The 14,432-nt window shown below is 24.9% G+C and overlaps 1 protein-coding gene and 1 long non-coding RNA gene across 12 annotated transcripts in view; one reads left to right on the top strand and one right to left on the bottom strand.

Moving 5' to 3' along the window:
• Positions 1-14,432, bottom strand: part of LOC145184131 (uncharacterized) — a 215,289-nt gene that overhangs the window by 23,626 nt on the left and 177,231 nt on the right. For 10 of the 11 annotated variants that reach the window (XM_090076286.1, XM_090076294.1, XM_090076288.1 and 7 more), the window contains one exon: positions 8,680-8,700. The exons of the other annotated variant lie outside the window; for it this stretch is intronic. In XM_090076286.1, the coding sequence (XP_089932412.1) occupies positions 8,680-8,700 (21 nt within the window). The remainder of the gene's footprint in view (positions 1-8,679; positions 8,701-14,432) is intronic. 11 annotated transcript variants of the gene reach the window in all.
• LOC149893874 (uncharacterized) lies at positions 12,914-13,572 on the top strand. The gene is made up of 2 exons (XR_016449096.1): positions 12,914-13,110; positions 13,243-13,572. It is a non-coding gene; the product is annotated as an uncharacterized LOC149893874 (long non-coding RNA).

The following is a 14,432-nucleotide window of genomic DNA, read 5'->3' on the forward strand; positions in this document are numbered from 1 at the left end:
AAAAAAAATCAGTTACAGACTCTGACTATCATAATGTGTAATAAAAACCAAAATCTAACTAGAATTATGAATACATAATAAGATTTCTTTGAAGGGTCTGAGAATCTTGTTAGAGCTGCACTAAAAAGTTAAAGAAGAAAAAGTTATTCTATCATTATCAGGAAGAAAACTTGGAAATCCTGTTTTCAACTTAATCAAACTTAAAATTGATTTCAATTTGCATTTGAAGTTAATCAACATGTTGTTAGATTATGTTGAAAATTTCAAATTTTAAAACTTTGAAAAAGCTATGAAAGAGAGCATTAAAGAAAAAGACTATCATAGATATTTTTGCAATTTTTTCATTTAAGGACTGAATTATACTTAAAATAATAAATATAGGAATAAGCTATTTAAATTGAAAAACTTTTTATATTTCAAATAGCCAGTGTTATTCCTATATTAACTCTTTTTCTTATAATCAGATACAAATTCTCTTTCACAAATCAGAAGGAACTCTATTAGTATCAGCTAAAGATGAAAAAAAGTTATTAGTCATAAAAGAAATATGCATTAAAAACTTTGATTTTGTACATAAAACACAAGAAAATATTAAAATTAAACAAAAAAAAAGAGTTAAGAAAGCATATTTTGAATTGAACCTGATGTATTTATTTAAAAGTATAAAAAAATATACATTTAAAATATAGAAGAAATAGCAAAAAAAAAAAAAAAAAATTATTTCTAAATTTAAATCTAAAATTATTTCTAAATTTAAATCTAAAATTAAATCTAAATTTAAAAAAATATATAAAACTTTAAAGATTCAAAGTTAAAAAAAGAACTTTCTTTTTATTATGTGTAAAAATTTTAAATAAATAGTTCCGTTGCAGAAAAATATGAATGTAATGTAAATACTTAAATCAAAAATCGTTTTGATTTCTTTAACAAATTATATGAAATTAATTTTATTCAAATTTTCTTAACATGATTGACAAAAATAAATGAAATATTTCATTCTAAATAAAGTTAAAAATCACAGGAAAAAACTCCCATTCTAATGCTTATTTATTAAAATATATTTTCAATAACTATTCTGTTAAACAAATGTTTCATTAGCATTTTATATATGATTTTTTATTTCTACACTTTTCCAAATCATTATTTTAAAATTACATTATTTAAAGTTTTATTTGTTAAGTATCACAGTGTCTGCTGGCACATAATTAAACAAAACTAATTATGTGCTAGTATAATTAATTTTCTTTAATTATGCTTGCACATACTGCTTACAACAATCCAAATCTAAATTACTTTTATTGAACTTAATATATCAAAAAACATTAAATAACTTGTAAAAAATAAAGATGACTTAAAAATAAAACTTTAAAACTTATATTAACCTTATGGTACTAGAAATCTAAGTACCTTTTTGTTATTTCAAGAATGTTCATTCCAAAATGTTTATATTTTGAATACTTAAGTTACTTTAGCTTATGAGTAATATGGAGAAATGTAAAACTGAAAAAATGTATGGCCATTGCTTGAATTCAGAGTACTGACCATACAACACTAATATTACAAACTGTCACTCTATGAGCTTATTGATTTTTTTATGCAACAAAATTGTTAACCTTACCACATACTCCTATACAGTTAAAACAATAAGTAGTTACTTGAAAACTGTAAAAAAAATCTCAATAGAAAGAATGCTTTTTTGCTAAAAATTATCCATGTTGTTCCAAATGAACTTCAAATATACCACTGGAGCAGAAATCAAAGTTTTCTTTACCAAATTTTGCTTTATTTTATAGAGAAAATCTTTCTCAAACAAAAATCTTTGTCTACAAAAATCAAGAAGATGTAAGTAAATTTATTAACAAAATCTAATTTTATCTTTTTGAGATAAGAAAGTCAAAATCTAATTTTATCTTTTTGAGATAAGAAAGTTAAAATCTGATTTATTAAGTGTTCAATACTATTTGGATGGCTGAGCACAACTTTAAAAACTTTATAAATCTTTGTTATCCAATATTAAATGGCTATTTTTGGATACCAAGAATGGAAAATAATCTTCTAATTGATGGGACTGTTAAATAATTCTCAAGAAAATCTGAAACAAGTAACTAAAGATTTTGGATAACAAGATAAATGCTGTTTAAAGTTATTTTAAAAAAAGGAAGTTGATTATACTTCATCACAATTAGAACAAAAAGATTTGCTTGAGAGAAATATTTGATACTTTGTTACAACTACAACTGTTTAATTCAAACTTTACTTTTTAAATGGTAAAAGTATCATTTTTGAGTGTATACTTTAATCACATATTAGTGAGACAAAAAGATCCCCAGCACGAATCTCTCAGATTTGAAGCTAAAACAAATGTTTTTACAAATTGAATGTGTTGGTGGTCATTATTTTACTGGAATCTTCAATTTTTCAGCATACGATTTTTCACAAATAGTGAAGTTTCATATGCAAATAGTCCTCGTAAATAGCAATTCATATTTCTGTTGATCTTGACCAATAGATTGTGCAGAGAAAATTCCCCCAACCATCATATTTCCTCAATGTGTTTTACAGTTGGAATTTAGAACCAAAGGTTATTTCTTGTACTAATTGAACATTGTACATGTTGTCTACCATCCCTTCCAAAAAGATTAAATTTAGATTCTTCTTAGAAAGCTACTTTTTTCTCTTGCCCACTGTCAGTGATTTTTGACAGATTGTAATCTGGCCTTCCAAAGGACTGGTTGTTAAGTGAAATGATAAGCTTTTGCATTAATGTAAAATTACACAAATTAATACTAAATTAAAATTTTAGTTCAGCAATGAGTAAAAACAACATTTGATACAATCAACTTAATTTTAGTACTGGTAAAACTAAAGCATTTTCATTCCTAATCAATTTCCATTTAAATCAATTTTAGGAACCATGCAAGAATCAAATTCAATACTATGAAAAAGAAACCTAATGTATTGAAACTACAAACATTCATAAGATCATGGTCACTGATGTCTAATTATAATTAATAAAATCTCTAGATTTATATCTCTTGAATACAGCAAAAAAAAAGAGAAAGTACAGCTGTTCAAATTATAATAACAGCATTAATCAAAAGTAGTTTCAAAAAACATTTCTTGTAATAAAATTACTTTAAAATAATTCATCTATGAAACAAATCACATCATTAAATAATCGCCACTAACAGATGTGTTATCTTGGAACAAAAAATATCTAAAAAAATTAATCTTGGAATAAATAAATTTGTTAAAAATGTAAAAAAATTTCATTACTTCAGTTTAAATAATCAAATTCATTTTTGTTTTTTTGTTATTATTTTGAACAAGAATTGAGTTTGCTTTAATTCTACACTAAAAAGTACAAACTGATTTTTGTCATATTAGATTTTTTTTTTTACATCAATTAACTAACATTTAGGAGTCCTCAATGGTTCATGAATTTCTTGCAAAATGATGAAAACTGCATTTAATGTGTGACAGATTTCTAAAATACAAAATTACAATTAGATAATATGTTGCGTGAGTATTCAGAACCAAGACAAAAATAAAATAATAAAAGCAAAAAATTACAAATGGATAAAACTTTGTTTGGTTTTATGCTCAGTATTACAGTTTGAAAAACTGTCAATGTCTTGATAATAACATATCATCCCATCAGAAGCTTTTGTTTAGGACAGCAAAACAGTTCAGCTCTAAATGATTACAAGATTGCTATGATTTAACTTTGCAAATTCACTTCAGTGTTTTTCCACAAGTTGCAAAATGTACTCTTTTTGTTCTTCATCCATTCTTATTGTGGCATAGAAATTCTGTATGAGAGCAACACCAACTCTGGCATAGTCATTAACACAAACCAAATTATTAACTATCTCAGATGCAGTCTTGTATAATTGCTTTTCAGCCCTTTCTGCAACTGAAATCTCTAAAAAACTGTCTCCAATGATGGTGGCCTTGAAAAAACTTCTGGAGATAATTCTTGCACTGCATGGGGCAAAGTCATAAGTAGATGCAATCCTCAATTATCTCAAATTCCTGACACAAGCCATGCGTAGTACCATGAGTGGTGCACTGTCATATTCAGAACAATAGTCTGAAAAGCAACACTGTTGTAGGGATCAAGCTTTTAGATGAGTTGAATGATATTTTATTGTGCATCAATAGGTACTATGTGAACCATGACTGAAGGTAGATGCTAACTACAAGTTTGTCAAATTGCAGGATTCTCTTTAGTTCATAACCCACATATTTTATGGTGGATACCTGAATTTAACCAGATCTGCAGCTTGTAGGAGACTCTCTGTAACCATCTATTACATGGCCAAGGTGAAATTGGTCAGCAATCAGTGCCTTTAAGCTGTTACAAGCAATGATTAATGATGTTGCAGTTGGCTTTGATTGGATTATATTAAACCATTTTGCTTTAAATCTCTTACAAAGCAAGATCTCAGCCCAGTTGATAAACTAAAACACCCCCCCCCCCCCCAGAGCATCACATAAAAGCACTTCAAACATATGATGGAAACAGGCTGTCTACAGCAAGCTGCGATCAAAAGTTATCTCCAAAAGTGTGCAGGTTCCATTAAGCCTGGTAGTATTTGAAACCATCATGCCAAAGAACATGCCAATTACAGGTGTATCACATTTCCATGACTTCAAAAGCTCCAGAACAGCCACCATTACTGTCTTTTTCTGAGCTTTATACAAACTTTGGTACACCAAGAAGTTTTGTGCATCTGTCAATAAGAGAAGATACCAAAACTGGCAATCCTTCCAATTGCTAAGTATGGGTGAATGGTTAGATAAATATAAAAACCAAGTCCGAATTGTTGTTATTAGCAATAGTCTTTGTTGTGCATTTAACAAGTTTTTTGATTTACTTTTTTAAGCATAACAAAATATTTCATATTTTTTTCCTGCTATTTGCCTTATAAACTCTTAATTATGATAATAGTTGCTTACTTTTTTAAGCATTGTTTCAGATAACAGGTATATACTTGTACCACTATTTCAAAAGCTTCATGACCCTTTTGGATGCCCTAAATGTTATTTTATTTCACTGCAAATTGGCAGGTAATATTAGAAGGAACAAAAAAAATTGGTTTCTGGGACACTCTTGATAACTACTGTATTCTTAGGGTACTATACAATAATAAACTTAGGCAGCAAACTTTATATTCGATAGAACAAAATTTTCCTGCAATCCTTTTGGTAACTAAAAATTCAAACTGCTTGTATTTAAATAAGTTTAATATCTACAAATGTTGAATGTCTTGAATAAGTTAAAAAACATTACTTATTCCAAGCTTGATTTAGATTTTCACAACACATATTCTATTTTAAAAAACAATTCAAAAGGCTCTTTTTTTAATGGGAAAGTTAATCATCTGTGAAATTAGGAATGAAAAAAGAGAAAAACTTCTTTCTAGAGAAAAACTTAATTTTTTGAATAAAGTTTTATGAATAAATTTAACAATTATGATATTAATTTTCAACAACTTTTAAGTTGCTTCTATATTACTGCTTTTACCAAAAATGATTTAAAAAATCAATAGAAAGTAAAATTTTATTTGCCATAAGCTTTCTAGATCTAAAAAAATACACAAAGTTAGAGAACTTTGTTGTAAAATAGAGATAAGACTAAATCTTACTTTTATAATTACTCATTTTACAACTTCATCAAAAATAAATAAAACTTGTTATTATTTTCCTCAAAGACAATAATTAAGTTTACTATTGTTATAACTTTTTTTAAAATAAAATTTTACCATTTAAAATATATCTGATATTAAGCTTAGTTTCTTTTGTTTAAATCATAAACTCATAAAGAAGAGTTAAATCTTCTAGAAAGTAAAATCATTCTTTAAAAGATTTTACCTGTCATAAGCTTATCTAATTTTACTTACACTTGAAGCTTAATATCAATATTTACTGACTTTTTCTTATATTTTAAAAAGTTACTCAAAATTACTTTATAAAAAGCTTATTTTTTACAACTTCTTTTTAAAATAATTTTGAGTGAGTAATTTTAACAACTAATTTTGATTCAGATTTTCATATAGAATATTTTAAAAGGCTCTATTCAAAAAAATAATTCAAAAGATTTCATTTTTATTAGCAAAGTTTTTATCAACCAGTTTTACTTATTTAAATTATTTTTTACTTACTTTTTGTAATAATAATAATAATAATAATAATAATAATAATAATAATAATAATAATAATAATAATAATAATAATAATAATAATAATAATAATAATAATAATAATAATAATAATAATAATAATAATAATAATAATAATATATATATATACTATTATTATTAAAACATCATATACGGTATCATACTATTATTTCTTTTTTATGTAATATTTCGGCTCATATGGTGAGAGCCATTATCAAACTAATAAAACCGTTAAAAAATTATAATAAACGTAATCAAATTATGTCATTGCAAAGTCAGATATTCAATATTTTTTTAGTTTTACAAAAAATGGTTTCCAATGGTGAGTCATCACCAAATCGCGATTTAAAATGTTTTCTTTAGGTTTTGTGCATTGTATACATTGTATTTCAATGGCCTCATGAAATTTCTGAAAATGGACATTCCTTTAAACAGTATTCAGATATTGCTAAATGTTATAAATACCCCACAAATCCATCTTGTTATTAAAAATTGATACCAAAAATCTTGTTATTTTACCATGGGTCCTGAAATTAGGCCATGTTCTTAGAAAAGAATTTCTTAAAGTTGGTGTTAAAACAGTCTTTCATTTTGGTAATCCCTTAGTCAATATACTTTGCCAAAACAAATCTAAACTGCCTCCGAATAGTTATCCAGGAGTGTACCAACTTAATTGCACATGTGGCGCATGTTATATTGGGGAAACAAGAAAAAAGATTTCTACACGAGTTCAAGAACATAAAAATAACGTTACAAAAGCCAACTGGGAAACATCTGGAATAGTCAAACATTCACAACATTGTAATATTGGGAGAAACCTAAAACACTTTCTATAATTTCAAACAACTACACATGGAAAATTCGTGAGGCCATTGAAATACAACGTATACAATGCACAAAACCTTAAGAAAACATTTTAAATCGCGACAATGGCAATTTGGTGATGACTCACCATTGGAAACCATTTTTTGTAAAACTAAAAAAATCTTGAATATCTGACGTTGCAATCACATAATTTGATTACGTTTATTATAATTTTTTAACGGTTTTATTAGTTTGATAATGGCTCTCACCATATGAGCCGAAATATTACATAAAAAAGAAATAATAGTATGATACTGTATATGATGTTTTAATAATTATAATACTTTTACACATACTATTAAAGATGTCACTTAAATTTTATATATATATATATATATATATATATATATATATATATATACTTTCTAGAAGATTTAATAAAAACACATCAAATAATACGAATTCTCTAAATACAAATATTAATTTATTATGAGAAATATTCGCTGGATTATGGTTACCAGCATCATCAGCTTGTAAAATTATTATTATATATATATATATATATATATATATATATATATATATATATATATATATATATATATATATATATTATATAAATATATCATTACATATTATGAAATTATTTTTAAAGCACCACTTATTTCAATCTTTTACAAAACAGATCAATTGCAAGATGAGATACATTTTCTTAAAAATGCACAAGAAGCATGGTTGAAAAAGTGGTGTTCAAGTAAAAGTTTTTAAAGGTTTTTAACCAAATATTCAGAAACTTTTTAAATAAGAGAATTTTGTTGTAAAGTTAAGATGAGACTAAATTTTATTCATATTTTTATTTTTTCATGATTTCATTATAAATAAAATCAAACTGATTACTATTTTCTTAAAAGACGATAATTAACTTTGTAAAAATTTGACTTTATAAAAGTTATAATTCTGTTAAATTTTCATTTTAAAAATATTTCTGATTTTAAGTTTTATTTCTTTTTGTTTAAATCAGAATTAATAATTTATTCTGGTATCTATTGTAACTGACAAAAGTACTTTGATAGACACCTTAGCTGTAATAGAATAAACAACAAATGAAATAATAGTCAATGAATGCTGAAAAGACTCTTTGCTAAATATCTGAGAAAGAAAGAACGAGCCTATCTTCTGAATGAAAGTAACCACCAATCAGCAACAATATAAAATACAAAATAATAAATAACAAATACAAAAATAAACATTCAATAGCAAAATGTTTAGAAAAAATTTTAGCTTAATTTTCAGAGTGTTATTACATCACTTATAAAACCCACAAAAATATTTTGTTTTTATAAAATCTTTGTATGTTCTAACAGAGAAAATGTTTTGTTGTTCAGGCTAAAAAATGTTAAAATGACTACTAGGCTACTCTATTTTAAAAAGATGCTGATATCTGACATTTCAACACACTTTCTTAATTTGTAGGATTGGATCTCAATAAAGCCTATCACCACTCCTTTAGACTTCATGACTTTGAAAGAAAAGGTAACAATATCACAACTAGCTTTTTTTATCCTTTTAGCTTTGCTTGAGGCTTTAACAGGTCTTAAAAGGTGGTATTTAGTTCTTTACAAAATTTTTTCAACTTCTTTTTAATTTTATGTATTTTGTTCAAAGTATAATTTGACATTAATTTGCTTACCATCTTTTTGCTGTTCTGCATCTGGAAAAAAGAACAGAAAAAAACCATAAAAGTTTTCTAATGAACACAAAAATTGTATGATAGGAAAATATATTATCTTTCATATTATTTTAAAAAAAATCTAAAAGAATCAAATGAGAGGAGGACTAAATAACTGTTTTAAAAAAAACTGAATAAATAAGAAAAAGAATGAGTCTTATAAAAAGTAACTTTGACAGTTATTCATGAAATGTATTAGAGGAATAATCAATAATATTATATTAAAAAAAACAATAAAAATAATAAGTAAACACTACTAAAATAAATCAATAAAAAATAATAAATAAAAATATTTTTTTACTGAATTAGAATTAAATATAATATAATGTAAAATGAAGTTGAAGCTGAAGTTTTGCTGCTTTAAAAATTTAAAAAAACAAATAAGCAAATTAAAATTTCACAAAATAAAATCAAGTTCATAAATTTAAGAGAAGATGCCAAGTTAGCACAAAATCAAAAAATCATAAAACAACAACATCAACAACAGCAACAACAATAACAGCAATAACAAAAATTTTAAGAATAATAATATCAACAAGAATAACAGTAATAATAATAACAGCAATAATAATTATAAGAGTAATAATATTAGTAACAACAACAACAACAACAACAACATCAACAATAATGATAATAACAATAATAAGAATGAATAATGAAGTTGACAAGGGTTGAGTTATGCTTTGTTGAAAAACCAGCTGAAAATAAAAAAAAAGATTGTGTGCTCAAATGAACAAGGTAGTTGTTCTATTGGTTTTTATTGGACTTTTATGTCATATAAAGGTGTCTGATTTTTTTACTTGTTTGATGCTAGATTGAATACAAAAAGATATGTCAAAATTCTTGGTAATTAACTTTAGCCATCCATACATTCTCTTGATAAATCAACTAAAGAATTGCTTTTTTAACAAGATAACACCATGTGATTGATTGGTTATAACAAAAGAAAATCAATACAACAACAAGGCTTTTAACAGCTAGACCTCAATTGTATTGAAAATTGAGATCTTGGTCGAACCAACAGCTGGTAAAACAACAATTATTCAACAAAGATGACCTATATAAAACTATAACTCATCATCTCAACAATATTTATCAAATTATTGTTCATAACTAGGTTGATAGCATACCAAATTGCATGGATGAATGTATTAGAAGAAAAGGAAATTTTACTAGATACTAATTAGATTTTTTTTTTTTTATTTTCATTTTTTATTTTGAAGTTTATATTCAAATTTGAAATTTTCCTTAACTTTTACTATTTTTTAAAATAAATTTCAGTACTTGTTTACAATTTTTTTTTTTGCAATTAATATAATTTTTAAATTAAAAAACAAAATTTTTTTAAAGAAAATCTCTTTTCTTTTCAAAATTTTTTTTCTGATTTAAAATTATTAAATTTTAATTTAATTATTTAAATTTGAAATAAAAAATAAAAAAATAAAAAAAATTCTCTCTGATGCTTAAAATAATAACTGTAATTTGTTTTTTAACATTTTATAAAATAAAGCTTACTTATAATTATTTTATTTACTTAAATTCATTTTTTATATATTTCTTCAATTCTTACATAACATATTCTTTACTGTTATTTTTTTGTCATAAAGTTTTACTTAAAAAAAAAACAATTTAACTAAAAATTATTACCCATTCTATTTGGAATCATTTAAAGGAAAATATTTAAAGAATCACTTGAAAAAAAATGCAACATTAAATCAAGAAAATCAACTTATCTTTCATTACTTTTTTTACTTTGTTTTTAGTTTTTTAAGTTTTATTTCTACAAATAATTTCTTTCTATTATTTATTATACTATTTGCTGCTCTTATCTCTTCTAAAACATTTTATTATGTAAATTTTAAATGCAAACTTTATTAAAGAAAAATGAAATATTATTAAATCAAGTAAATCAACAAACAATCAAAATTCAATAATTTTCTTACTTTAGCGTGGGTTAATTTTGTTTCCATTAATACATAGATTTTTTTTCTCTCTATTAAAATTTTACTTTGTTATATAAATTACCTACATTGTTATTTTTTTTATTAAATAAAAATTACTTTTGTGTGATTATCTTTATTCATTCTTCATTGTGTTTAGTTATTTGCATTTTATAAGTGAACTGCGATTGGCAACGAGTGCTGTGTATTATTATTGTAAACACCAAAGTAACAGATTTTGATATTTAAGTGAGCTGCATAGAACTTCTAGCATAGCTAAGAACTTTTATACAAGTGCTTATATCTGTACTAACATTCTAGCTAAAGAGATCATAAACAGCCTTGTTAGTATATGGTCTCTTTTGCAAGATATAACCTGGTAAAAAGAAATAATTAAAAACCATTCCAAATTTTGAAAATTAACAGTCATATATTTCTATTATGATTTAGTGGTAGTTGTAGTAGTAGTTGTAGAAGTAGTAGAAGTAGTAGTAGTAGTAGTAGTAGTAGTAGTAGTAGTAGTAGTAGTAGTAGTAGTAGTAGTAGTAGTAGTAGTAGTAGTAGTTAGTAGTAGTAGTTAGTAGTAGTAGTAGTTAGTAGTAGTAGTTGTTGTTGTGTGTCAGTCAGTCAAATGAGTCAAACTAGAAATATCTTAGAGAGAAAATAATTGCATTTATAATAGAAGAGGAAGAGAGAAATAAAAACTATAAAAATTTGTCTAATTTCTTAGAATTTCATCAAAAAAATTCCAAATGAATGCTTACTAATTTAATTCAAATAGTCATCTGCAAGTCTTTTGATTGTTTTGTTAAATTTGTGTAAAAATAAAACTTTGTATTGTTCTTAAAATTTATGATAAAAAATGTTACTTTTTATTTACTTTAATTAATAAATTTTTTCACAAAATATTTTGTGAAAAAATAAAAAATACAACTACTAACTGCTAACTACTAACAATAATAATAATAATAATAATAATAATAATAATAATAATAATAATAATAATAATAATAATAATAATAATAATAATAATAATAACAATAACAATAATAATAATAATAATAATAATAATAATAATAATAATAATATAAATAATAAAAATAATATCAATAATAATAAAAATAATAATAATCTTAATATAAATAGTACAGAAACGTTTAATGTTTAATGCTCAACGTCGTTTCGTCATTAGTAACTAGGCTTTGAAAGAGCGCTTTCTCAAAATGCACACGGCCATTGGAGAAAGATCCATGAAGCGAGTTAAAACTTTTTTCCTTTTGGAATTTAATTATTAGTTTAGATATATTACATAAAGAATCATATTAAGAGAAATGATAATCGTTAAGATCATATTATAATTGAAGTAAGTATATAAAATAGTTATATATACATTTTTATTAGATAAAGTAGAAAGGATTTAAATTTTTATTAGATAAAGTAGAAAGGATTTAAATTTTTATTAGATAAAGTGGAAATGATTTAAATTTTTATTAGATAAAGTAGAAAGGATTTAAATTTTTATTTGATAAAGTAGAAAGTATTTAAATTTTTATTAGATAAAGTAGAGAGGATTTAAATTTTCATTAGATAAAGTAGAAAGGATTTAAATTTTTATTAGATAAAGTAAAAAGGATTTTAATTTTTTAAATCATTTATATTTTGTTTGTTTTAGTTTTTCTTTTCGCAGTTTTGTTTTTATTATCTTATTTTTTAGAAGGAAAATAGGGGTATGGATGTTATTTAAAGTTATGCTAAATGCTATTTCCATAAAATGGTTATTATTACATTGAAATTTCTGTGATGCTATTAACTATTTTTGTTCTTTTTTAGAAAATTTAGAAAAATAAATTAAACTTTTATGCCAACACTGACATGGCATGTCACATGTTATTGTATGTAAAGGTTAAATTTTGTTATGAGGATTACATTTCCTATGGAAAAAAAAGAAGGTAAAGAGTATTGTTTGTAAATATATATTTTATATCTTTTTAAATTTTCTCGCATCATTTTTAAAACTTTTGTTTGCACAAGTTTATTGTTTGCATGTATGTTTTTTTGATATGTATGTGGATGTGGTAATAAGTGCTTTATAGTTGTTTTATCAATGTGTTTTTATAATAATGTAAAGTGTTTTTTTGTTTGTGTATGTGTTAATATGTGTTATAAAATTGTTTTAAAAATGTGTTTAAATATGTATATAAGGTATATATATTTAACCTTATATACATATTTAAACACATTTATTGTGTTTATAGTTGGTACATATGTTTATATTATGTTGTTTCCGTGTTTTCAAAGTGCTGTGACTTAGTAAACATCTACCTGAAACTCAATTAGTGTATTTTAGAGAAGGAGCAGAACAAATGGCTTTAGATCGTGCAGCTCAACGTGATAAGCACCTAACAGCATGGTTTAAGTTAAATACTGAAAATGAAAGAGCACACTGCTATTCGTATGTAGACATTCCTTATCACTTTGTATTTGATGTTAAACATTGAAAATGGAAGGTTAGACAAAGGGGTGGTAATAAGGTGATAGTAAGAATGTATAAAGTTAATCCATTTGGAGAATTGTTTTTTCTTAGGCTGTTAATTTTGCAAGCAAAAGGAGCAATATCTTGGGAGGATGTGTGTACTGTTAATGGTATTGTCCTTGAAACATTTCGTGAAGCATGTGTTTTAAAAGGTCTGTTGCAAGATGACACTGAATGGTAGAATACTCTTTCTGAGGCGGTTTTAGTACATATGCCAAAGCAAATTAGACAGTTGTTTTCAATTATTTTGACCTTTTGTGAACCTGACAATCCTTTAGTAGCAGCAACTCTTCTTACAAATGGATCTACATTGCATGGTTTATTCAAACTTCCTGTTCCAATATTGGATAATAGCACATGGAATGTAGCTCCTAACTCATTTCACGGGTATTTTTTAAGACAAGTTATTTTGTTTTGCTTGATGAAACATCCATGATACCTAAACATGCCTTAAATGCAATTGATAAGTTGTTAAAAGATATTTGCAACAACAACTTTCCGTTCAGAGGAAAAATCATTCTTTTTGGTGGTGACTTAAGGAAATTCTGCCTGTTGTGAAAAGAGGACAACTAGCTGAAATAGTAGATACGTGTATAAAATGTTCTTTGCATTGGCAATGGATGCAGAAGTTTGTATTAACTGAAAATATGAGAGTACGAGATGGGGAGGTTGAATTTTCCCAATGGCTACTAAAACTTGGGAATGGAACAATACCTGTCAAAGAGGAGGATCCTTTTAAAGAATGCATTTTAATACCAAATCAGTGCATTATTAGAGAAAATGAATCGATTGTTTCTGGTGGTAAACAGGTTTTTTTACCTCGAATTCAGTTTGCTCCATTAGGTTCTAATTTACCTTTAGTTCTGAAACGCCATGAGTTTTCTGTCAGATTGGCTAATTAAATGACAATTAATAAGAGTCAAGGTCAAACATTTGATAGAGTTAGGGAATATCTCAAAAAACTGTGTTTCTCTCATGGTCAACCATATTTTGCATGTTCAAGAACTAGAGCATTAAATAGTTTGTTTTTTAAAATTGATAAATATCTCATTCAAGGTATGGTAGGTGAAAAGTGTTACACAAATAATGTTAAATTTTCTAATGTTCTTAATTTATAGTCTTAAGATTTTCGTCTCGAAAATTTACTGTTTGTAGGTTGTGAGCACATTTTGTATGTATAACTTTATTATTTGAATTTTTTTTTTCATAGTTTTTGATAAATATATCTGTCATTTAATATT

Source organism: Hydra viridissima, unplaced genomic scaffold (assembly GCF_058129835.1).
Source record: "Hydra viridissima isolate aposymbiotic clone 2 unplaced genomic scaffold, HvirCarnegie_v1 scaffold_1, whole genome shotgun sequence".
NCBI classification, from domain to species: domain Eukaryota; kingdom Metazoa; phylum Cnidaria; class Hydrozoa; order Anthoathecata; family Hydridae; genus Hydra; species Hydra viridissima.